At 40.1% G+C, this 25,993-nt stretch overlaps 1 protein-coding gene across 5 annotated transcripts in view; it reads right to left on the bottom strand.

Moving 5' to 3' along the window:
* KCNQ5 (potassium voltage-gated channel subfamily Q member 5) overlaps positions 1-25,993 on the bottom strand; it is a 638,117-nt gene that overhangs the window by 84,362 nt on the left and 527,762 nt on the right. For 2 of the 5 annotated variants that reach the window (XM_056565866.1, XM_056565869.1), the window contains exons 8-10: positions 24,352-24,446; positions 18,600-18,626; positions 410-466 (exon numbers count right to left, since the gene is read on the bottom strand). In XM_056565866.1, the coding sequence (XP_056421841.1) occupies positions 410-466; positions 18,600-18,626; positions 24,352-24,446 (179 nt within the window). The remainder of the gene's footprint in view (positions 1-409; positions 467-18,599; positions 18,627-24,351; positions 24,447-25,993) is intronic. The other 3 variants (XM_056565867.1, XM_056565870.1, XM_056565871.1) reach the window with 2 other exon arrangements.

Raw genomic sequence — 25,993 nt, 5'->3', positions numbered from 1 at the left:
TAATCCCTCTTGACACCGGTCATTTTAATGATCCCTTTTCTTGAGTATCTGTTTTAGTCAGTACTATGAACGGGTGTTGTGTGTCATTACAAGGAAGGGCGATTCAGTATAGACAAGCCAGCATGTTCGGTTATTCATTTGAATGTCAAATTCTATTTTTTAAGACAAGAGCATGTCTGGGAAGTGGCAACAACAAACTGCCAGCGTACAATACGTCATTACAGGCAGCAAGCAGCAGTGAACGTTGCAAGCAGTTTGGGAGTACCACAAAATCCAAAATAATGCCACAGGAAGAATTAGGCAAAGACAAATTAGAGATTACAAAGCACAGGAAAGAAAATCACCCATCATGCACCTTCTATCAGCTGGCATTCTCAGATATCATATGAGCAGACAGGATGCTGAATACCTAGGGTTCCGAAAGCTGTATATCCTGAAGAGCTTCTGTTTATTACTACAAAGCTTACTAGGAGTGAGGGGAAATAGAGCATCAGATTACTAAGCATGGCACTCTCAGGAGACGTGTTAGGCCTATTATTACAGTACTATTATTACAGTTTATTAAAAGTCAACAGTCCAAGCAGAGACACAGTATACAAAGTCAAAACCATTGAAAACAGAAGGCAGATTGTGAGATTGTCATGTCCTGTGGGGAATGATCACATTGTTTTAACTTCTGTCAAAAAGCTATGACCCAAAAGTGAATGGATCTTTGTACATACATAAATGGCAAAACATAGTAATAGTGAGGGTCTAGAACTTAGACCTACTTTGATCACTAGAATTAATCCCATCAGCCTAGGAGCAGACTGAAACTAGTCATTAGTGTTTATGGCCCAAAAGAAACCGACAGGAGCCAACAGGACATCAATCTCTGAAGATGCCATTCCTTCTAGGAGTTATGTTCAGATCTTTACCAATTCAAGCTTAACACATGCCAAAGAAAAGTACACTATTTACTTTGGATTGTTGAAAATCTGCTATAATGTGTGAACCCAACATAACAAGGAAACTACTAATAACGTAACTTAAAGGGGTACTCCGCCCCTAAACATCTTATCCCATATCCTAAGGATAGGGGATAAGATGTCAGATCGCCGGTGTGCCGCTGCTGGGGACCCAGGATCTTCGCTGCGGCACCCGCTATCATTACTGCACAGAGCAGACTCGCCCCGTGCGTAATGACCAGCAATACAGGGGCCGGAGCATCGTGATGTCATGGCTCTGTCCCTCATGATATCACAGCCCGCCCCCATAATGCAAGTCTATGGGAGGGGGTGTGATGGCTGCCACGCCCCCTCCCATAGACTTGTATTGAGGGGCGGGCCGTTACGTAACGAGGGGGCAGAGCCATGATGTAACAATGCTCCGGCCCCTGGTCATTACGCACGGGGCGAGTCTGCTCTGTGCAGTAATGATAGCGGGGTAATTTTAAGAATGAATTTAGTAATTGCTAAATAATTTCTGTAATTTAAAAGATTAATTTCTTAATTAAGTTGTTAATTTCTTGCTATTGTTTTTTTACTGAAAATCTATTGCTTTATTTTTTCCGATTTTTTTTTTTGTAAGCTATTCACCGTACACTCAAACTAACGAGTTAACTTAATTCTGTAGGTTAGCATGATTACAACAATACCCTGTGCTACTTTTAAATTGACATTTTCTGACCCTATAACATTTGTATTTTTCTATATACCAGGCTGTATGACTGTTAATTTTTGTGCCTTGATCTGTAGTGTTTATTGGTAACGTTTTGGTATGGATCAGACTTTTTGATCGCTTTTTACTAAAAAATTTTGGGGAATATAATGTAATAAAAAAGGAATTCAATTCAAGGGTTTGGTACTATATTTTTTTCCATTTACGTCATTCACGTTGCGGGATGAATACAGTTATATTTTCATAGTTCGGACAATCTGCACCATGCTGCACCATGCGATAGCAAATATGTTTATTCTTATTATGTTTACATAATAAAAATAAACATTTAGTATGGAAGAGGTTAATGTATTTGTGTAAAACTTTTATTAGATTTTTTCTACAGATTTTAATACAGATCTATTCAGTTCTATTGAACTAAGTGACCTGCGCAATATTGTTACAATCTGCTCCAGACAGACTGTATCTATAGAACAGGATCCTCCAAAGTAAGCCATCCAGCTGCCAGAACAGTGGATTTCTCGCTGTCCAACCTAAAGAGTTAATAGCTATCAGCAACAATCTCCTCACAGCAGCTATTAGCAGTGGCCCCTAGCTACTGAAATTAGCTTGGGGCCACCCTGTATGGGGCTGGATTGTGCAAAGACCCAGTTTCATATACCCTAAATGACACCATGAGGAGAATATACATCATGAGTTGTTAAGGAGTTAAACATAATGGCCCTAATTTACTAAGCTAAAACCCACTATTTTTTTCAGGTTTTTCCAAGTTATCTTGGTGCATCGTGAGATGTCTCGTGTCTCAGACAGTGTCTCAGACAGTATGCACCAGGAAAATCTGACTAACCTGACATTGCATTGTGTAAACATCCGGGAAAAGGGGCATGGTCTGTCGTGCGTGGCCAGACCAAAAAGGGGCGTAGTTTCACAACCTAACCTATTTACTACTGAATTCACTAAAAATCAATGGCTGGAAATTTCCACCTAGAAAAAGCTGATCAGAAAATGTTCCTGACATGTAAATCTGTGAATCCCCATAGTGAAAGGGAATCCTGCAAGTCTGAAACAACATTTCACACTAGTAAAAACCCAATACCCTTAGTAAATGAGGACCAATATTGTTTGCATCTGTAATGCATCAGTTCACTGCAATTGGAAAGGCAAAAAGACAAAATATGACCATAATCACACAGTTCAGCAGCTAAAAAGTTAGCAAGGAGTAAGATAAAGAAGGAGGAGGAAGTAAAAATAAAAGGTCGATTAAAATGGGGAGTGTATGCTTTTTTATGAACTTTTTTTTTGGCACTTATACTACTGTGATCATATGCAGACAAATTAAAAGATGTAACAAGGCTCCAGACTGAAGAACAGCTATAAATATCTCCTCTGCTGTGTTTATTCAGTGATATTTGCTAATGATCAAGAGCATATTAAATGAGTTTACAAACAATAACTACCGCCAGCAGACATTATTAGAACTTATGGGCTCACTAATCCATGAGAAAAATCATATTCCTGCATTATTGTAATAGCAAAATAATGGCACAATAACTTAGTATGCTGAAATAACACATTTTACACTAGTTAACTTTTTTCTCTCTTTCTTCCCTTTTTTTTTCCCTTTCACAATTTCTCTTTTCAGGTTTTCAAGATAAATGCATTCTATATTACTTTACCAAATGATACTCTCCTTAAGGTTGGCAAGTGAAAACATTCCTTATCGGCTGCATCTACATTAGGCTAGGTTCACACCACGTTTTTGCAATACAGTTCCCTTATATGTTTTCAATTCAATACAGAACAGAATTGAAAACCGTATGTATTGACACTCCAATGAAAACTGTATGCCAAAAGATGCTGTAACACTTACGTTTCTGAAGACAAGAACCCTGGTGGATGTGGATCCGCTGGACCTGTGTGACAGATGACTCGGACCGTACCAGGGAGCGGAATCTAAGGTGCCGCTGGTTTTCACCAGAGCCCACCACAAAACAGGAGGGAGTTGCTGAAGCAGGCGGCACCCAGGTCGCTACCCCTGGCACGACTCAACCACACAGGTGGCTGAGGAGATGCGAGGCACAGGAGGGATAAGGCAACTCATAGTCTAGATAGCAGAAGGTCAGGGCAGGCGGCACAGTTGCGTAGTCAAAGCAAAGCAGGAGTTCAGTAAGCAAGGTCAAGTCACAAGAGCAAGAGATCTGATGCAAGGCAATACTGAGGAATGCTTTCTCAAAGGCACAATGCAACAAAGATCTGGCAGGGAACTGAGGAGGGTGGGGGACGGGGACACGCGTGTCAGAGAAGAGGGGCGGATGTAGGAGAAACACCCGGAGAGCGTGACGGACTGGGGCTCGCATGCAGCTGCATCCCACGATGCGGGTTCCAGCCCCATAAGCAGCAGAAGGTAAGGGGACAAGGCGCTCACAGCCAGCGTGTGTGGCCAGAATGCATAATGTAACAGTACCCCCCCCTTGGTCTCCCCCTCCTTTTACGAGAGAGAAAACTCCTGAGAAGGTCACGGTCTAGGATATTCTCCTCAGGCTCCCAAGATCTCTCCTCATGACCGTAACCCTTCCAGTTGACCAAAAAAAATTGTTTACCTCTCACAGTTTTTTGCAGCAAGAATCTGTTTAACTTTGTAGACGTCAGATGAGCCGGAGACAGGTGTGGGGACAAGATTCTTCTGAGAGAACCGGTTTATGACAAGAGGCTTGAGGAGAGAGACATGGAAGGAATTGGTAATATGTAACGTAGCAGGTAGACAGAGTTTGTAGGAGACAGGATTGATCTTTTGTACAATCTGGAAGGGACCAAGGTAGCGGGGACCGATCTTGTAACAGGGGATCTTGAAGCGGATGTACTTGGATGAAAGCCACACCATGTCACCAGGAGAGAAGGACGGAGAAGGTCTTCTACTTTTATCTGCTTGCACTTTCATGTGCGAAGAAGTCGGGGACAACGACTGTCGGGTCTGTTGCCAGATGGTGGAGAAGTCACGGACCAGCTCATCAACAGCAGGCACATCGGAGGGGACTGGGAGAGGAAGAGGAGAATGGAGATGGAGTCCATAGACAACAAAAAAGGGTGACGACCTTGTGGACTCGGAATCCTTATGACTATACAGAATTCAGCCATGGGGAGAAGGTCGACCCAATCATCTTGGCAAGCTGAAACAAAATGCCAAAGATAAGTCTCAAGGATTTGATTAACCCTCTCCACCTGACTGCTGGACTGAGGGTGGTAGGCTGAGGAGAAGTCCAGATTGATGTCCAGATGGTTACAAAGGGCTCACCAGAACTTAGAGACAAACTGTACACCTCGATCCGAAACGATATGCTGAGGAAGACCATGGAAATGAAAGACATGCAACAAGAAGTACTTTGCCAGCTGCGGGGCAGAAGGAAGACCTAGTAGAGGAATGAAATGAGCCATCTTGGAAAACTGATCTACAATGACCCAGATGACAGTGTTATTATGAGAAGGTGACAAATCGGTGCTGAAATCCATGGCGATATGGGACCAGGGAGTCTCTGGAATGGGTAAAGGCTGTAAGAGTCCTGCAGGTCTTTGTCGAGGAGTTTGGCACAGGCACTTGATACACAGGACCGAACAAAATCAGAAATATCACATTCAAGATGGGGCCACCAGTAGTGCCGGGAAATAAGAAGTAGAGTCTTGTGTATTCCAGTTTATCCTGCTGTCAAGGAACAATGACCTCATTTCAGGACCTTGTATCTCAATCTGACGGGTACAAATGATTTTCCTGGAGGAACTTACTGAATCTAGGCAGGAGCGGCAGGAATCAAACGGTCAGGAGGAATAATATGCCTAGGCGGGGAGTCCAAAGCAATGACGTCAGAGGACCTGGAGAGAGCATCAGCCCTGATGTTCTTGTCTACTGGACGCAAGTGAATGAAGAAGTTGAACCTAGAAAAGAACAGTGACTGTCTTGCCTGGCGGGGGTTCAAACGCTGAGCAGACTAAAGGTATAGAAGATTCTTATGATCAGAGTAGATGCTGACCGGATGAGAAGAACCTTTCAATAAATGTCACCATTCCTCCAAAGCTAGCTTGAAAGTGAGGAGTTCACGATCTCCAATGGAGTAATTCCTCTTGGCAGGAAAGAATGTCTTGGAGAAGATCCCACAAGTTACACTCTTGCCCTTGGTGTTTCTCTGAGTGAGAACGGCACCTGCTCCAATAAATGAGGCATCAACCTCCAAAGCAAAGGGCCTCTCTGGATCACGTCTTGTAAGCATTGGAGCAGAGGCAAATGCAGACTTTAAACGGGAGAAGGCCTCTTCAGCCTCTTGAGGCCAAGACTTAGTAAGAGCCACAATAGTAGCAACCAAGGAAGAAAAATGTGGGATAAATTGACGATAATAGTTAGCGAATCCCGGAAAGCGTTGAATAGTATGTCATGACTGACGAGGCCAATCCAATACTGCAGACAACTTATCTGGATCCATCTGCAGGCCCTGATGAGAGACAATGTAGCCAAGAAATGGAAGACTAGATTTCTCAAACAGGCATTTCTCCAGTTTGGCGTAGAGATGATTCTTCCGAAGTCGCTGAAGAACCAGACGAACATGAGTACGATGCTCCTCTAGGTTGGAAGAGAAGATCAGGATGTCATCTAGGTATATGAAATCACAGGTATAGAGAAGATCACGGAAGATGTCATTGATGAACTCTTGAAAAACGGCCAGAGACCAAAAGGTACTCAAAATGTCTATCACGAGTATTGAAGGCCGTTTTCCATTCATCTCCCTTGCGGATACGAATTAGGTTATACGCACCGCGTAAGTCCAACTTGGAGAAGACCTTGGCACCTCGTAGACGGTCAAAAAGTTTGGAGATAAGAGGTAGAGGGTAACAGTTCTTGACTGTTGATTTTGATTTTGTTAAGTCCCCTGTAGTCAATGCATGGACGGAGTGAGAAATCCTTCTTCTTTACAAAAAAGAAACCAGCTCCAGCAGGAGAAGAGGACTTACAGATAAATCCCTTTTGGAGATTCTCCTGGATATACTCAGCCATGGCTTTGGTCTCAGGAACTGATAGAGGGTATATCCTCCCATGAGGAGGAGTGGTACCAGGCAGATCAATAGGGCAATCGTAAGGACGAGGTGGAGGCAGAGACTCAGCCTGTTTCTTGCAGAAAACGTCAGAGAAATCTTGGTAAGGTGGCGGCAGGCCAGGTAAAGGAGGAAGACGAGAAACAACTTTACGCAGAACAGGTTGGAGGCAAAAATTTTGACAGAATTGTCCCCAGCAAATTATTTCTCCAGTTCTCCAATCCAGTTGCGGGGAATGGCGTTGCAGCCAAGGAAGACCAAAAAGAATCTCAGAAGTACAGTGTGGCAGAACATAGAATTCAATCTTCTCTTTATGCGATACTCTAACTTGCATGACGAAAGATTCAGTACGGAAGTGAAGCTTAGAGTCCAGATTTTGTCCATTAACAGAGGAGATGAACAAGGGCTTGGCAAGCCGAGTAAGGGGAAGATGATACTTGTGGACTAAAGCAGCATCATTAAAGTCACCTGCTGATCCAGAATCCAAAAATGCTGTAGCGCTGAAGGAAGACTTGGCTGAAGCGAAGACTTATACAGGAATATTTAAGCGTGGAGAGGCGTCACACCCAGTGACGCCTCTCCCATGGACCCAAGTGCTGTTGAACTGTACAGTCCTTGAGAAAGTGCTCCGGGCTAGCACAATACAAGCACAAATTCTCATTGCGTCGTCGTGACCTCTCCTGTTGCGTAAGATGGGAATGATCCCTTGTATAACCTCTTCGACAAGAGCCGCAAGAAACTGAAGAGGTGGACGTTGAAACACGGCTGTCAGGGGGGCAGGTTCCCTCTCTAAGCGCAATTCCTCCTGTCTTTCGGCAAAATGCACATCAATGCGTGTGTCAAAGAAGATGGAGGATCACGTGCTGAAAGGGCATCTTTAATCCTGCTTGACAGTCCTTTTTTGAATGTGGCACACAAGGCCTCATCATTCCAGGCAAGTTCAGAGGTTAGAATGCGGAATTGAACCGCATAGTCACAACAGTAGAATTCCCTTGACAGAGGTTCAGCAACGCAGTCTCAGCTGAAGAGGCACGTGCAGGTTCCTCAAAGACACTGCGAAATTCTGCAAGAATGTCGACAAATTGGAGGATACTGGATCATCACGGTCCCAAAGGACAGTAGACTAATGACAAAGGCCCCCTTACTACGTTCCGTCGGAAACAGTTCAGACATGAGCTCCAAGTGCATGGAGCACTGTGTAACAAAGCCTCTGCACGACTTGGAATCCCCATCATACTTGGAAGGCAAAGGCAGGCGAAGCTGGGAGCCAGAAGACACTGCTGGAGGTGGGAGTGGGCCAGATTGTGGTACCTGCTGCTATTGCAAGGCCAAAAGCTGTTGCATCATGGATGAAAGTTGAGAAAATGACTGCGCCTGTCGGGCCAACTGTTGCGACTGACGTACCACAACGGACGGAACATCCGCTACTTCAGGCAGGGGTACCTCAGCGGATCCATGGCCGGATCTTACTGTAACACTCACGTTTCTGAAAACAGGAACCCCGGTGGATGTGGATCCGCGGGACCTGTGTGGCAGATGACTCAGACCGTACCAGGGAGCGGAGTCTAAGGTGCCTCTGGTTTTCACCAGAGCCCGCCGCAAAGCGGGTTGAACTTGCTGCGGCAGGCGGCACCCAGGTCGTTACCCCTGGCACGGCTAGACCACACAGGCGGCTGAGGAGATGTGAGGCACAGGAGGAATAAGGCAACTCATAGTCTGGATAGCAGAAGGTCAGGGCAGGCTGCACAGTAGCGTAGTCAAAGCGAAGCAGGAGCTCAGTAGGCAGGTGGCAGAGGAGCAAGGTCAAGTCACGAGCAAGATATCTGATATACATCAAGGCAATACTGAGGAACGCTTTCTCAAAGGCACAAGGCAACAAAGATCTGGCAGGGAACTGAGGAGGGTGGAGGAATTTATAAATGAGCCACAGGTGGATTATACTAATGAGAGTGCTGGCCCTTTAAATCTTAAAGCTCCAGCGCGCACGCCCTAGGGGACAGGGACACGCGCGCCAGAGCTTAGAGGCAGGCGAAACACCCAGAGAGTGACGGACTGGGGCTTGCATGTGGGCATGTCCCGCGATTCGAGTCCCAGCCCCGTCGCCAGCAGAAGGTAAGGGGACCATGCGCTCACAGCCAGCGTGTGTGGTCGGTGCGCATAACGTAACAGATGCATCAGGTTGTGTTTGTTTTGCATCCTGTATGGTTTTGTCAGTTTTTGTCCCATACCCAAAACCGTAGCCTACCACAATTTTTGGTCCGGGTAGGCTACGGTTTTCATCATAAGGTTTTTGACTTTACACAGTTTTTTTTCTTGGAATTTCAATCAAACAAGTGAAGCTTTCTTCATAATGAAATGAAAAGTTAAAAACGTATACTTTTTTTCTTAAAAAACGGATGCAACCAGTCATCATTTTTCAAACCATATATGCTTTTCAATGGTATACGGATTAAAATTTGTACACACGTTTTGATACAGTTTAGAACAATTTTTTAGAATATTTTTTTTTTTTAATCAAAAAACCTGATACGGGAACTGTTTTGCAAAAATGTGGTGTGAACCCAGCCTTATTGACATATTTGTAGTGGACTTGTAGTTTTATTTATGTAAGTCTATCTAACCTAAACGTAGTGAAGATGAAAATGTATTACACATTGACATTTTAGATATCAGCAAACTAACCATAGTAAGTTCTTTTAAAACACCAAAATATACTGTCTCTTAAAGTTCATGTCATAAACAGAAAATATATAGAATGGCCTTCGCACTCAGGAGCTTAGAAAAGCTGTCCATAGATATAATGTTAAGAATGACTAATTGTGAAACCTTTTCCTGTTCAGCCATTAATCATCACAATTTTCCAGATATCTGCACATCTTATATAGGTAAAGAAGAGATTGGCATGGTTTGTCATAAAATACAGACTGAAATAAACTAATCCTGAAACCAAGATATAATGCTCGTAAATGTACACTATAATACAGTACATGTCAACATGTCTTGGAAGCAAAAATAAAGCAGGAGAAAAAAAAAAACAAGAGGCTTCAATTTATTTCCATTACGTTGTAACTGGACATCAACAGAAAACTCACCAAAATCAGACAGACTACACTAAAGTTCTATACCAAAGACTTGACCTGTAGTAGAAAATGGAAAATCACAAATTTTCTACTCAAGCATTGAATAAAGTTGGAAAGAATAATGGCATCAGGCAAAATGTAATTTGGTGAACCCACAGTCTATAAGAAAACCTTATAAACTTATATCAGATTGTAGACCTAATGGATAGAAAATCAGATAAATTGTCATCAAAGATAAATAAAAGATGAAAATGAGGGCAAAAAAACTGTAGAATGCGATAGAAAGCAGCCATGGCAGATAAAGAACAATATTCCAACAATAGAAATAAAGATGTCAAAGATGTTTGGAAACAAGAAAGAATAATAACATTTTCCCTGAGGATCTGTATGATCAATGAATAATATAGCCTAAGCTGCATAATGAAAAAATAGGATAAAATAACAAGGGAAACAAACCTCTACAGGACAGACGTCAATCACCACAATATGAGTTGAAAAACAACCTTTACTTATAGAAGACTTAGGTTGGCCTAAGAGATCAATTAAAAAAGGAATGGCCATGGGAGTAGCATTAAAAGTTATAAAGTGTTAAACAATGTTTTTTTCAGAGTGTTATTTGGAGTGGTGTACACCAGATATAACAAAATGTGATATAAAAATAAGAAGATTATTATATTCGTAACAACAATTTGGGTAAACAGCTGACATAGTGTGGAGTACCACTAGGGCTTATATTCCACTGGAGCTTATATAAAAAAAAAATCTGGCTTATACCGGTAAAAGCAAAAAAATATAAATAAATAAAGGAAGGAAGGAAAAGAAAAATACAGTAGTTGTTGATACACACTGTGTAATCGAAGCCAAGTAATATCAAAAGTATATTTCTTTTTTAACAAGCATGGATAACATGTTTGTGGAAAAAACTTAAACATTTCACTGTTGTTATGAAAAACATACAGTATGCTAAATATACTTAAACATTTCACTGTTGTTATGAGAAACATACAGGATGCTAAATATTGTCCAAAATAGATAAACCAGCTACTATTAGATTGGAAAATTAGAAAATAAAGGCTACATATGTTGAAAATGCAAGAGAAGTGGAACCTGAGAAAGATAACTGAGAGCTGAAAATTGGCAAATATACCATCAAAGTTATTGATATGTAGAGAATAAAGATTCTCATAAAAAATTGTGAAATTATGAAACCCTATTAGGGTACGCTTACACGTACAGGATCCGGCGCAGATTTGATGCGCAGGGTTTGTATCTGCTGATTAGAAGCTGTGCGCAGTCATTTAGTTTACATTGAGATCTGCAGCAGAAAATCCTGTGCATCAAATCTGCATACGTGTGAACGTACCCTTAACGTATCAAGGAAATACAAATATTATGACAATAGGCACCAAGACACAATTGGAGCTATTGGAGAAGCCATAAAAGGAGCAAACAGCTTTTGCTTAGGCTACTTTCACACCACCTTTGTGCCCTGTCCTTAACCCCTTAAGGACTCAGAGTTTTTCCGTTTTTGCACTTTCGTTTTTTCCTCCTTACTTTTAAAAAATCATAACCCTTTCAATTCTGCACCTACAGACCCATGTGATGGCTTGCTTTTTGCACCACCAATTCTGCTTTGTAATGACATCAGTCATTTTACCCAAAAATCTACGGCAAAATAAAAAAAAAATATTTGTGGGACAAAATAGAAAGAAAACACCATTTTGTAACTTTTGACGGTTTCAGTTTCTAGGCAATGCATTTTTGTACAAATGACACCTCATTTTTATTCTGTAGGTCCATATGATTAAAATGATACCCTACTTATATACTGTAGGTACTGTTGATTTTGTTTTACTTCTGGAAAAAATCATAACTTCATGCACAAAAATTAATACATTTAAAAATGTCATTTTCTGACCCCTATAACTTTAAATTTTTTCCACATACAGGGATGTATGAGGGCTAATTTTTTTCACTGTGATTTGAAGTTTTTAACGCTTACATTTTTGTTTTGATCTGACTTTTTAAAAAGCTTTTTATTCATTTTTTTATGGTATAAAAAGTGACCAAAATTATGCTATTTTGGACTTTGGAATTTTTTTACATGAACGCCAGTGACCATGTGGTTTAAATAATGATATATTTTTATAGTTCGAACATTTACGCATGCGGCGGTACCACATATGTTTATATTTATTTTTCTTTACATAAATTTCTTTTTTTTTAAAGTGGGACTAGGGGGGTGATTCAAACCTTTATTAGGGAAGGGGTAAAATCACATTAATTAACTATTTTTTTACCCTTTTTTCTGCACTGTTTATCCCATAGGGGACTATGACATGCAATAGTCTGATTGCAGATACTGATTAATAGTATACCATAGCATTGCATTGATCAGTGTTATCGGTGCTCCACTGCTCCTGCCTGGAGCAGTGAATCGGAGCACTGAATCGACGATTGGACAATGAGGAGACAGTTAGGGACCCTCCTCGTGACCTTACAGCTGATCGGAACATCGCGGTGGTCACGGTCAGCCCAACTGAGATGCCGGGAATACTTTTTTTTTTACTTTAGACCTGGCGATCAACTGTGATCGCCGCGTCGGAAGGGTTGATACCGGTCATCAGTGCGATCGGTGATGTCCGGTATTAGCCATGGGTCCCGGCTATCGTTACCCGCCAGGACTGGTCCAATATGACGCAGATTCACCCGACCCACTATATCACGGGAGTGGGAGCAGGATGTACAGGTATGCCCTGCTTCCTTAAGAGATTAAACAGCCGTTATGCTCTTTTTGTTTTTTTCAGCCTTTAAGGGCCGTTATCGGGATGGGGCACAATGGGCAATAATGGGTCCTGATGGATCCCATTTACTATAATAGGGTCCATTGGGTGCCGTTATTTTGTAGTGGGAACGCTATTCTCCCTGGGTCCCCCTGTCAGCCGTCACACTGCCGTGTCCTAACGGCAGTGTGAAAGAAGCCTTACCTGTATCAATAATTAAGTAAGGAAATTATCTGTCAAAAAATTCACAGGCATAGACAAGATCTTCAAATCTAATTTTGTAGTAATAACAACATATATCAGAATTGTTCCAGCTATATGAGGTGCTTGGTGGATTTTTATGGGTCTGAAAGCTGGAAAGTAAGGTAAAACAGGAAAATATCTATGTCTGGGAACTTGGGTAGTGGTTAATATTATATTATAAAAAAGACAGCAGGTTAAAACTTTTTTTATTGGCACGTAACTAAATAAAAAAAAATCACCATGCTTAAAGGGGTACTCCAGGGAGCTGAACTTATCAGACACTTTTCCCCAAGGATAGGAAATAAGTGTCAGATTGCAAGGGTGGGGAGGATGTGATAATCTAACCAGTGGGACCGCCCGATCTCCTGTACAGGGCTCTGGCTACTTACACGTCCTTGAAGCAGATTGTCCCCCACCTTCCTGGACAAATCCAAGTGACTGCCCACTCAGCCAATCACTGGCCACAGATATGTCCCACCTCAACCGGTGATTAGGTGAGCGTGCTTTCACTAGCGTTCGTCCAGGAAGGTGGCGGCCAGAGTGTGCAAAGGACTTATTAGTTCCTGAGGGCCCCTTACAGGGGATCTCAAGGGGTACCAGCGGTCCAACCCCTCTTCCACAATCAGACACTTGATTGTGGATTTTGTTTTGCCTGTGCAGTGCATAAGTGTACACCAGGTGCATCTGGTCAGCATTTATCAAAAAGCCTGTGCCTTTTGATAATGCCAGCTAAAGTTTATGCACGACTTGGACCTAATGTAGAGCACACTAGTCTCAACTGAACATTAGGGGTTACATTGACCTTAGTTTTTGTTATCTCCCTCTTATCTATCAGTAAGTGTATTGCTCCCTGATTGTCACATATATTGTTTTTGTTTTGTATCAGAAAAGGAGTGAGATGATGAGCACTTCTGTACTTATTAAGTTGCCTGTTGACACCACAACCAAGAACTTTTTTTCCCTCTCTGATATGCTGAGGTCAGTGTTGCCTATGGCTTCTAAATGGTTTCCTCTTGAAAAATGCTTTATTATTGGTTCTACAAAAAGACTAATAATTACACATAGTTGGTATAGCTCCATCTGCAACTGCCCAAGTTATAAAAATCTTTTTTTATCCTGCATAGTAAATGTTGCAAAAAATGCAAAACACCAAAAAAAGCTAAAAAAAAGCTATGTTATGTTATCATAAATGTGTATGCATCCCAAAAAAGTTATCACAGCACTGGGGTTTAACTGCACTGAAGGGACATGAATTATATACCAATTATATTCACTGAGACATAAATTCACAACACAAAAAGGGTCTCTTTCAGGGTTTCTTTCAATGTGACTGTTAGGGGGTTTATAAATATCATGTGATGCTAGTTAAATTTGCTGCAAAATCCAAAAACCTTACAAACAAGAATAGAGATGTGGACTAACCTTTGGTTTGATTGGGCAAAAGATATCATGTGATGATCTTAGGTAGCTGTTTCTACCAAAGTGTACATTGTCATTAAAATGGATATGTCCTAGGGACACTAGAAAGAGCAGGGGAGAAAAGCACATGGTGGCCCATAGACTTCCATTATGAGACGGTCTAGCTAAGCATGCCCTTCTCCTGGCCCATTCTACTGATCATACTGATATGTTTCTATGACATGAGGACAGTGCCCCTTTAAACTTGTTTTCCCATCAGTACAACCTACAAACCTAGAATGGGTCCACTGAGTATTGGCTTTGTGTCTAGTTGCAATATTCCATATAAAAACCTGTTGTTGCTGTGGGAAGATGACAGCATCTACACATTTTAAGGGATCTCCCTATAAAATCTTCATGGTCTATCACGTATATTGACAGGTATTGTCCTAGTTATACAGTTTCTTAAGATCAATGAATAAAACATACAGCTAGATTCTTCTAACTAAAAAAAAAGTATAAATATAAAATAATACTGCACCATCTAGAGTTATATTATCATGTAGTATTGCTCGGCATGGAAAGTTTCCAGACCATTTAACTTTTTTCTAATTTAATATTAAGGCTTTGTGGTTAAGAAAAAAAAAAAAAGTTTTCCCCCATCAATCTGCACTCAATACTCTATAATGAGAAAGTAAAAAAATTGTTAAAAAAAAAGAATGTAAAAACTAGAATTTCCGCATGAACACAAGTAGAAAAACACTTTGCTATGATACTTTTGTTTTGGGGTCCTCTGATTTCTCTCTCAGATCACTTTTAGGGTAAGGTCAAATGTGCCATATTTTGCTGCTGCATATTTTCCTACCCATAGCAAAATAAGCTGCAAAAAATACACAGCAAAATACACCGCAACAAAATACACAGCAGCAAATACGCAGCAAAATATGGCACGTGTGACCCTACTCATAGATATTTCTCCACCTTGATTGAAGTCACCTGTGGTAAATTCAGTTGATTGACCACAATTTGGAAGGACACACCCATGACTCTGCTAAACTGTACACTAAAGGTTCCCAAGCACAGTGGCCTCCATAATTAAATGCAAGAAGTTTGAAATAACCAGGACTCTCCCTAGAACTGGTTGCCCAACCAAACTAAGTAATTGAGGGAGAAGGGCATTGGTGTGAAAGGGGACCAAGAACAGTTCTCAATCTGGCTCTGGCTGAGCTCCAAATATACTCTGTGCAGATAGGGTAAACTTCCAGAATGTCAACTACCACTGCAGAGCTCTAACAATCACGCCTTTATGGCAGAGTGGCCAGAAAGACGCCTTTCCTCAGTAAAAGACACATGAAAGCCCACCTGGAGCTTGCAAAAAAAGACTCTCAGACTGTAAGATTCTCTGGTTTGATGAAACCAAGGTTAAAGTTTTTGGAACTGATTCTAAGCGCCATGTCTGGAGGTAACAATGCACTACTCATCACCTGCCCAATATCATCCCAAAAAAGAAACATTGTGGTGACAGCATCATGCTGTGGGGATGTTTTTCAGTGGCTAGGGTAGAGAGACTGGTTTGAGGAAAGGGGTTAAATAAAGTAAAATAGAGAGATATTCTTAATGGAAATCCTGATCCAGAGTGCTCTGGACAATGAGACAACCACACAGTCAACACAACACAGGAGAGACAACTCTTGAATGTACTTGAGTTGCTTAGCCAGAGCCATGACTTAAACACAAATGAACCTCAATAGGAGATCTGAAAATGTCTGTCCACCATTGGTCCCCATCCAATCTAACAGAGCTTGAGGAGATCTGAAAAGAATAATGGCAGAAAATTCCCAAATCTTGTGGCATCATACCAAAGACTAGAGACTGTAACCACTGCCAAAAGTGCTTCAACTAAGTAAAGGGTCTAAATATTGATGCTAATGCAATATTTTAGTTTTTCTTTTTCAATAAATTTGCAAAAATGTCTAACCTTTTGTTTTTACTTTTCTCGTATAATGGGGTAATGAGTGTAGAATGATGGGGAAAAGGTGATTTTTTTTTTACTTTTTTATTTTAACACAAGGCCGCATATAAAAAAAAAAGTGAATGGGTCTGAAGACTTTTCCGAATGCATCGTATATTAATGTAATTAGGAACAGGTAATGTAATGAAAAGTATCAACTCATTATTGGACTTGTTCTCTTTAAAGCAGGCTCTCGGGCTGTTTCATAAAGTCTATTCACAGACCATATACTGCAAAAAACCCTGCTTATTATAGCCTTGTAATACAATGTTTTTAGAGTTTATGCAGCCTCACATTTATAATATAGGAATGTAAAAATGTCAACAATTGTAATATATTAATAATTAATGAATCATTTGATATTTAGGCAAAGTAAAATCTATACTAAAACCAGCTGTTCAAGCATGTATAAAGTTACAATGTACATAAACCCTTAAAGGGGTACTCCGGTGGGAAAAAAAAAATCAAATCAAGTGGTGCCAGAAAGGTAAACAATATTGTACATTACTTCTATTAAAAAATCTTAATCCTTCATGTACTTATCAGCTGCTGTATGTTCCAGAGGAAGTTGAGTTATTCTTTTCAGTCTGACCACAGTGCTCTCTGCTGACACCTCAGCCCATGTCAGGAACTGTCCAGAGCAGTAGAGATTTGCGGATTTGCTCCTACTCTGAACAGTTCCTGACATGGACAGAGGTGTCAGCAGAGTGTCATACAGTAGCTGATAAGTACTGGCAGGATTAAAATCTTTTAATAAAAGTAATTTACAAATCTCTTTAACTTCCTGGAACCAGTTTCCACCAGAGTACCCCTTTAAAAACTTTTAAAAGTGTAATCTTTAGCAACCTATATGACTTTCATTGTGTTGACTGTTGACTCATTGGGGCTGAAAGTCTGCATCATGTACTATACTAATTTATTTAAGGTAAACCTGTCACTAGTTTCATGCTGCTCGAATTACAATGATCTGTCATTAACTCTGAGTGTCTGTGCTGTTTGAGAGTAATCATTAAGGTCTGATATATCTCCCACTATATGAATATAGATAGATCTGTCAGTCAGGGCTGGCCAATCGACCTCATAGTTACAACTAAGATTATTCTCAAATGGGCCAGCCTTTCAAAATAAACCATACAAACTTGTTTTGATAAAGGAGCTATTCAGGCAGCATGAAACTATTGACAGGTTCCCTTTAATAATTTCTGTAAAATGCTAGGAAGGAGCTGCAAGGTAACTTAAAAGTCACATTTGAGGCACATTAAAATGAAGGTTTCATTGACTTTAATTATTCATAATAGAGCAAAAAAATATAAAAAATCATGCACCCAGGTGACATAGTTTTTACCCATAAGCTGATTCTAATGTGACTGAAACTTGCATTGTGGCACTGCACAGCCAAAAAGACAAGTCTTTAGATTTGGAATTCAAAAAGGCAAAAATGGGATAAGAGATAAGAGTGTCCTTGTCATTGAAAAAAAAAAAAAAAATAATTGACATTTCACAGAGACTGTCAAAAGTTTGAATTGGTTGGAGTGCTGACAGCAATCTCAGTCCTGATTCACTAGATGGGCCTATTATAAGTCTATAGGGCCATATAGTAAAATAGCACTTCTCCCTGCTCATTCTAATGTTTGGTGGGGGTCTCTGACTCTGATTGGTGGGAGACCTTGACTGATCAAAACTTATGAAAAGTCTCTATGTGTGAAATGCTAGAAGTTTTTTTTTTTTTTTTTTTTTTAAATGACAGGGACTCTTTATAGGGGTTCTTCAGTATGTTACAGCATGTCCCCTATCAACAGAAAAGTGTCTAATCACGCCTATGCTCTCCTTGTGCATGTGGAGTTAACATGCTCCCTCTATTCACCTCTATGGATGGGAGTGCCAGATATACATAAGCACTATACTCGGCTGTCTCTGGTACTCCCATAGAGAATGCATGGGGAGAGTGTGTTGAAACCAATCTGTGAATGAGGAGAGCTGGGTGCCATTCAGGAGATAAGAGTTAAAATGCTTGAGTACCGTATCTCTTTAGGTTCTGTGACATATGTTAAACAGGACCTTCAATTTTATGTTTAAAATTTACATCCTGCATATAAAATGTAATATATATATATATATATATATATATATATATATATATATATATATTGTGTAGCCGTATATATATTTAAGTAGCCATATTAGTCCAGTGATGCAGATGCAAATCAAAAAATTTTGCAGTCTACAAAATTCTGTTAGTCCAATAAAAAAAAAGGTATTACAAGATACTGCAACATTTTTTAATTTGCCTCTATATATATTTTTACTTTTCACTTTTTCCTATTGAAAATAAATAATTTTCATACAAACCTTCCAGATGTCTCTCCTTGTTCTTTCCTTCAGGTATAAGTTAATGAAAAAGAATGGAAAACAATGTAATTAAGCAAACTTTATTAATGGTATGTTATCTAAACATTGTGTAAGACAATAGGAAATGCAACTGTTGTTGATTATAGGACACACAACATACAATGTGTTGTAGCTGAAACAGCAGCAACAAGGCTCTGAAGCAAACACACAACAGATATTTTCCCCACAGTCCTCATGCAGCATGCTCAGTACATATCACAGCAGACTGGCAAAGCACTCAGTGAGGCAAATGCATTGCTGACAAATACTTTACAGAAAGCTGTAAACTTTTACTAAGAATAAAAGTATCTGCAGTGATGAAGTAGATTTAAGACAATTAACAGTTGTCCTTTAAGAAACAATTTGGAAAATAAATGTATGTGGTTCATATATATATATATATATTATTTTTTTTGATCGTATTTAATTACACTTGGTATACTGTATACTGTATTTGTGTTTGTCCAACAATCACTCTCCACAGTACCTGATAGGTACTTTCCAAAGACCTGATATCCTAGGCTCCAAATTAATGTTTTTAAGATGTATTTAGTGTTGCTTTATATTATACTAAACTAAACATGTACATTATGGTCCTATAGAAAGCAATGGGCACCATATCATGGATCTGAACCACACAGATCTGTAATATGGTTGGGTGCATAAGTCCCTAAAGCGTACTTCCACCCAAAGCAGTTAAAATGAATGTAAATAGCATTGCTGCAATGACGTGTCATGCAAAATGCACTTGTTTGTGCTCTTTCTTGTTAACACAGAGGTCTATGGGTACATAAACACAAGGGTCATACTGAGAATTTTGAGAAGAAAACATTGTGGCCGAAATCCCATAAGCATTAATTGTTCATGTACCAGCTTTGATGCAATATTCCGATGATGCAATGTAGTGGATACAAAATAACAAAAGAGGAAGACTGATACTTCTCTTTTGTATCCACTCGTGTTGGAGTTGAAAAAAAAACCTGTAATATATGAAAAACTGTCACATAAGCTGCCACGACAAAGCATGTGTGATTCCGGCCTGAACGGCAAAAATGGTATTACTGATAGCATATATCTGGCCACAAAACTCTGGCAGTATAGTTTCCATTTTGCTCCCCCCTGTAAATATCACTTCTGTTAGTTTAATGGGGAAAAAAAAAAAAAAACAATGTCTGATTATAAATTATATATATAAAAAAAAAACTATGACAAAAGAATGTACTGTATTTATTACACAGATAGGTGATAGTTTCCGATGCATGTTATCAGAGGCTGGAAATCTTCCAGGCCAAAAATGCACAATGTCATGAGTAGAATAACAACGTCCAGTTGGTGTAAAAAAAATAAAAAAAATAAAATATATATATATATATATATATATATATATATATATATATATATACAAAACAACTTGATAACTCCTTTCAAAAAAGGGCCTACTGTCATAGGAGTGTCTGGTTTTGTATGCTTTCCCTGTGTCTGGCAGATTAACTAAACTAACTTCACTGAAAGACAAATCTGTGTTTGAAAATCAAATGTTTATAACCTTTCACAGTTTTTCGTATACCATTGACTCTTTGCAATGCACTCTCAAACCACATATATTTAAAGGTGTTCATGACAAGTCATAAAACACTGAACACCAATGCAATCCTTGTTTCCACACAATTTCTTTTACTGGGGTTAACTATTTTACTGCAACCTCAGCTATTCTAAGGTTAATAATCATGTAGTCTAGGGTATAGTCAAGATGTTAGGGTTCATTTTTAGATTTTTTGGTGGTATAGGATTTTTCTAATTTAAATGTTCCTGGAACTCTAAAATGTTTTTTAACAGTTAATATGACTGATAGTGTATGGTGTATTGAGGGTTAATATCTTTGGTGGTATATTGTGTGTTAAGGGCTAAAAGTCCCTGTGGTCCTTGGTGTATTGACATTTATTTACATTACCATATAGTGACATCTGGCAAGATTTGGCAAAAAATGTGCAGAAGAAAAGTTTACCAGTTGCCTATAGCAACCAATCAAATTGCTTCTTCTTGAAAAATAAATTAAGCAATTTGGTTGGTATGGGAAACTGGGCAACTTTTCCTCTGCTCAGGTCTTGAAAAATCTTCCCAATCCATTCAAAACTTGATATAGTATAATTGCACAACTATGAATCTACATCATGTCACCGCTAGGCACTATGGACCATGGATCATGAGATGGGTTGATGCTTGAACACAACATAACTCATAGTAAGTAGATATCATTGTTTTATCTTTGTTTGCCCACCAACTATGAGTTTCTTCCAAGATTCCTATAAATAATAAATTAATTCATTTATTGATTAGGGTTAATATCCCTAGTTACTTTCGGGAAAGGGAGAGTTGCTTGGATTGGAGAGTTGCAAAGCAAAATCAGAGAATGGCAATTTGTCCATTCACCTCTTTGTAGTGTGACTCGGTGATACGGCCATTATCGTAAAATTATTAGTTTTGAGCAACACTGCAAAAGTATACCCATCTATACTTGACTGTATCATCTGAGTGCACCATAATATCTGGAGGAGTTCTAATCCATTTTCATGTCACATCTCATGTGTTGAACATTTTACTAGTGTTGTGAAAAGGGTAATTTTCCTAGTGGTGCTGGGTAGCAAACAGTTTAATACACTTGGAAGTTTTGGTGTTTGGTAGTTTTTTTTTTTTGTAAACTACATGATGGGACTCTTTTACTGTATGTACACCACTAATGTTAATTCATAACATCAAAAGCACAATAAAATGTACTTGTTATTTCTACATAGCCATGCTCTGCCTTAAGATAGGTTCTCAAATTGGTTTTGTGGAGAGGTATGTGCAATGTGCAGCATCAAATAGTTAATGAAATCAGTTTGACTTACTAACATATAAGACTTGGATCTGTGTCTGGCAGAGAAAGCTGTGACAAAAATAGTCAGTCGTCTTTCCTGTTATTAAATAAAGGTCAGTGCATACTAATTTAGAAAAAGTGATATAGAGAATGATGATACTTATGATGCATATCTAATGACTGATATTCTATAGTGTTTGTTTAATTTGCTGAAGTGAGCTGCTTTTTTTTCCCCTCTAATAATGGATAAAATAATAATTATTATATTAGCTGTGATCATGGAAAAAACTGAAAAGCAATTAAAAAGTTCCATCTAACCAAAAAAGGAAAAATAAAAAAGTTATAGGGGTCAGAATATGCCAGTGCAAAGCAATTGAAAATATATATATTTTTTTAAAGTAATAAAACATGTTCAAAACTATATGAATTTGGTATAGTTGTAAAGTTAACATGGCATCTGTACAGTATGATGTGACCTATCCCCACAATCACTCAACAGCTTTTTTTTATTTTTATTTTACACAACAAACAATCTCCATCTGTTTGCAATACATTATATTGTAAAATGAATGGTGCCAAGAAAAAAAACTATTTGTCACCCAAAAAACAAGCCATCATATGACTCTGTTGATGGAAAAATAAACCATTATGGATTGTAGACTGTGAGGAGGAAATTTCTGTTCTTGACTGCTGCATCTCCCATTGCTGTGACAACACCTGGGCCAATCAGGGGACGAGGACGACACACCCTCCTCAAGCGGGTTATATAACTTGAGTCAGACCTTTATACATTGCCTGTGTTAGAGGTTACTTTATTACACACGCTCGTGTCTTGTACTTTGCTATATTTATCGCTGTAAATTCAGACCTTGGCTTGTGATCAGACCTACTTTGCTTTATAAATCTGTGCTGCTATCTTGAATTTGACTTAGCCTGTCTGACATCTCTTTATTTGTCTGTTCATTCTCTGTTTTGTTATTGCTCTTTGTTGTGTCTGTGTTATCCATTGTATCCTGACCTGCTCCCAGACTTTTGTACTTTGTACTACTGTTTTTGACTTTGCTAGTCCCAGCACTTTAGTAGGATAAGGACTGGCACAATTGTTAGGGCCATCCTATTAATGAGGTAGGCACTCCAAAGGCATTAGTAGAAAAAAAAACATTACAGTAGGATGGTATAGCGTAGGAGGGCCACTTTTTGAATAGTAGCCATCTCATTGATAAGTGTGTGGTATTGGTCTAGTTTCTCTAACACTTTGCTTAACAGCAGTTATTACCATAGAAAGGCACTTGGATGCTATTCGCATAAATTCTACATCTACCAGAATTGGAGCTTCTCTTATATAGTATACGACTATGAATTTTATTTTGAAACGCTCGTATAGACCATTCTAACAATATTAGGCCAGATTTATCAGCTTTGAGCTCTGTTGCAGAGTCAGTCCCTAACAACGGACCTGGACAGTCTGTTGCACAATGGACACCAATGGGACCTGACGGGTCTCATTGACTTTGAATGGGGTCCATTGGGTTTTGGTCTAGTGTCCATTGTTTCACAGAAGTTGAGAAAAAATTAGGACATGCAGAATTTTTCCTCCTCTTTACTCACATAATTTAATTGGACTCAGCTAGTAGAGCTCCTCTGAACGGCGCTCAATGCTGATGTGAACCTGGCTTTAAAGGTCATCTATCAATTTTAAAAGCAGAAAGTTTTAAAGGAAATCTGTTAGCTGCAAATTACATTCTAAACTACTGACACTGTCACATAGCTGTTAGGAAAAGAAGACACATGGTACATTTTATGTCTGTCTTTGTTTCCATAGCATAGAAAAATTTGTTTATTCTCTGGTGCAAAGAGTCAGAGAGCCTTTCCCATGCCCTTAAATTGCTGAACGCTGGAACACCTACTCCGTCCACCTCCTATCCCTTTCCCTGCTTAATTGAAAGTCAGCTGGAAGCCAAGTCCGGTTTCCACATCTCATTCCTGCGTTGTGCATACAGATTGTGTGTCGGTGTGAGATTTGGAAGCAAGGCGTGACTTCCAGTTGACTGTCAATCGAACAGGGAAGGGGGGAGGAACAAGGAGGCATTCTAGCTCTCAGAACTTCAAGGGCTAGGGAATGCCTCTTTGGCTAAAACCTTACACTAGGGATGTGTTATATGTCATAACACAGCTTTCATCAAGTGTTTAAAAAGAAACCGGTCCATAGTTTCATGCTGTCAGAACCATGGGCAGCAAGAAACACTGATGGACTTCCCTATTACAAAAATCTTTAATTCACTGCTGAGACTGTACCTTTTCAGAGTAATCACAGTTGTATCTTCAGCCGGGAGCATGGCTCCAAGTCATTGGTTTGGTCTGTTGGCCATAACTGACAGAACGCTCGCTATACACAGGTAGGGACAGATCAGGGCCAGGGACCACCCTAATGACTGGGAGCTCTGTTCCCAGCTGAAGTTACAGCTATGCTTACTCCAAAATGACACAGCTGTTCAAAGTGAATCATGGATCATTGTAATAGCAAAGTCTGTCAGTGTTTCATGCTTCCCATGGTTCAGGCAGCATGAAACTAGTGACAGGTTTCCTTTAACACACTGATAAACATTTTGTAAAATAAAGCAATACAACAAATAACAATATGTTGTAATACAAAAAAAGAAAGATATATTATTTTGTTATTATCTTTGAAAATTAGATTTTAATTTGGAGCCTGGAGATTATGGTCTGGTTTATTAGCATACATTATAATTTAGGACTGTCATGTAAAAAAGTCAAGAGACAAACCAACATAAATACTAGTGTTCTATAGGTTAAACAGACATCACGAACAACACCAGCTGCCATATTTGTACCTACTTTGTAGGGCTGCAGGTATGCAAGGCCTTCAAATGAGGCTTCCAGGTAGCAATGGAAACCGATTTCTCATCAGCCGCATAACTACGCCATACACACTACGTGCAGGATATATAATAAAAAAAAGGAAAACAAGGCAGAGGGGAGCAGGGGATAAAACAAAATTGAAAAGCAGATTAGTAAACCAGTACAAGTCATGGCTTTATTCATCATTCATAGCATTGATACATGCCTGAGAGGTGGAAGAATACTTTCATAATATCGCCAGGTGGCTGTCAGGTATGTTCGACTGGAATCAGTAGAATAAAACCGCCACGTAGCCTGGTATGAGGAAAAAATAAGAAGCACAAGGGAACCAACAAAACATGAAATGAAGGAAGAACCAAGTCCGGTAAGGAATATCAATACTTTGCTCACACCAACTGCATTGCCTGCTTGGTTAAATGTAAATTGTGTTTCATCTCAGTGAAACTTCTGCTGGAGGGGCATTACTAGGGATATACTCACATAGAAATTCTGTTCTGTTTGATTCAATATGTTACTTTATTAAGTAATACAGTGTATTGTGTAAAAACTGATGGACTACAAATATTACAATCTTCATTGTAAGTCATTTTAATTAACAAATATATAAAATCTGCTACTATCTATGCCTAAGAAATATATTATATATTGTATATTTTGTTAATTTTTTGCTTGAGAAAGTTCAGTAAATGCTCATTATTGGAAAATGATATCAGTTACTGTCACGATGCCGGCTGGCAGGTAGTGGACCCTCTGTGCCAGAGAGGGATTGGCGTGGACCGTGCTAGTGGACCGGTTCTAAGCCACTACTGGTTTTCACCAGAGCCCGCCGCAAAGCGGGATGGTCTTGCTGCGGCGGTAGTGACCAGGTCGTATCCACTAGCAACGGCTCACCTCTCTGGCTGCTGAAGATAGGCGCGGTACAAGGGAGTAGGCAGAAGCAAGGTCGGACGTAGCAGAAGGTCGGGGCAGGCAGCAAGGATCGTAGTCAGGGGCAACGGCAGAAGGTCTGGAAACACTGGCAAGGAACACACAAGGAACGCTTTCACTGGCACTAAGGCAACAAGATCCGGCAAGGGAGTGCAAGGGAAGTGAGGTAATATAGGGAAGTGCACAGGTGAAAACCCTAATTGGAACCACTGCGCCAATCAGCGGCGCAGTGGCCCTTTAAATCGCAGAGACCCGGCGCGCGCGCGCCCTAGGGAGCGGGGCCGCGCGCGCCGGGACAGAACAGACGGGGAGCGAGTCAGGTAGGGGAGCCGGGGTGCGCATCGCGAGCGGGCGCTACCCGCATCGCGAATCGCATCCCGGCTGGCAGCAGGATCGCAGCGCCCCGGGTCAGAGGACGTGACCGGAGCGCTGCAGCGGAGGGAGTGAAGCGAGCGCTCCGGGGAGGAGCGGGGACCCGGAGCGCTCGGCGTAACAGTACCCCCCCCCTTGGGTCTCCCCCTCTTCTTGGAGCCTGAGAACCTGAGGAGCAGACTTTTGTCAAGGATGTTGTCCTCAGGTTCCCAGGATCTCTCTTCAGGACCACAACCCTCCCAGTCTACTAAAAAAAAATTTTTCCCTCTGACCTTTTTGGCAGCCAAAATTTCCTTGACCGAGAAGACGTCCGAGGAGC

This window comes from Hyla sarda, chromosome 3 (genome assembly GCF_029499605.1).
Source record: "Hyla sarda isolate aHylSar1 chromosome 3, aHylSar1.hap1, whole genome shotgun sequence".
NCBI lineage: Eukaryota > Metazoa > Chordata > Amphibia > Anura > Hylidae > Hyla > Hyla sarda.
Note: the sequence above shows the minus strand (reverse complement) of the source record. Positions and strands in the feature narration are given on the sequence as shown.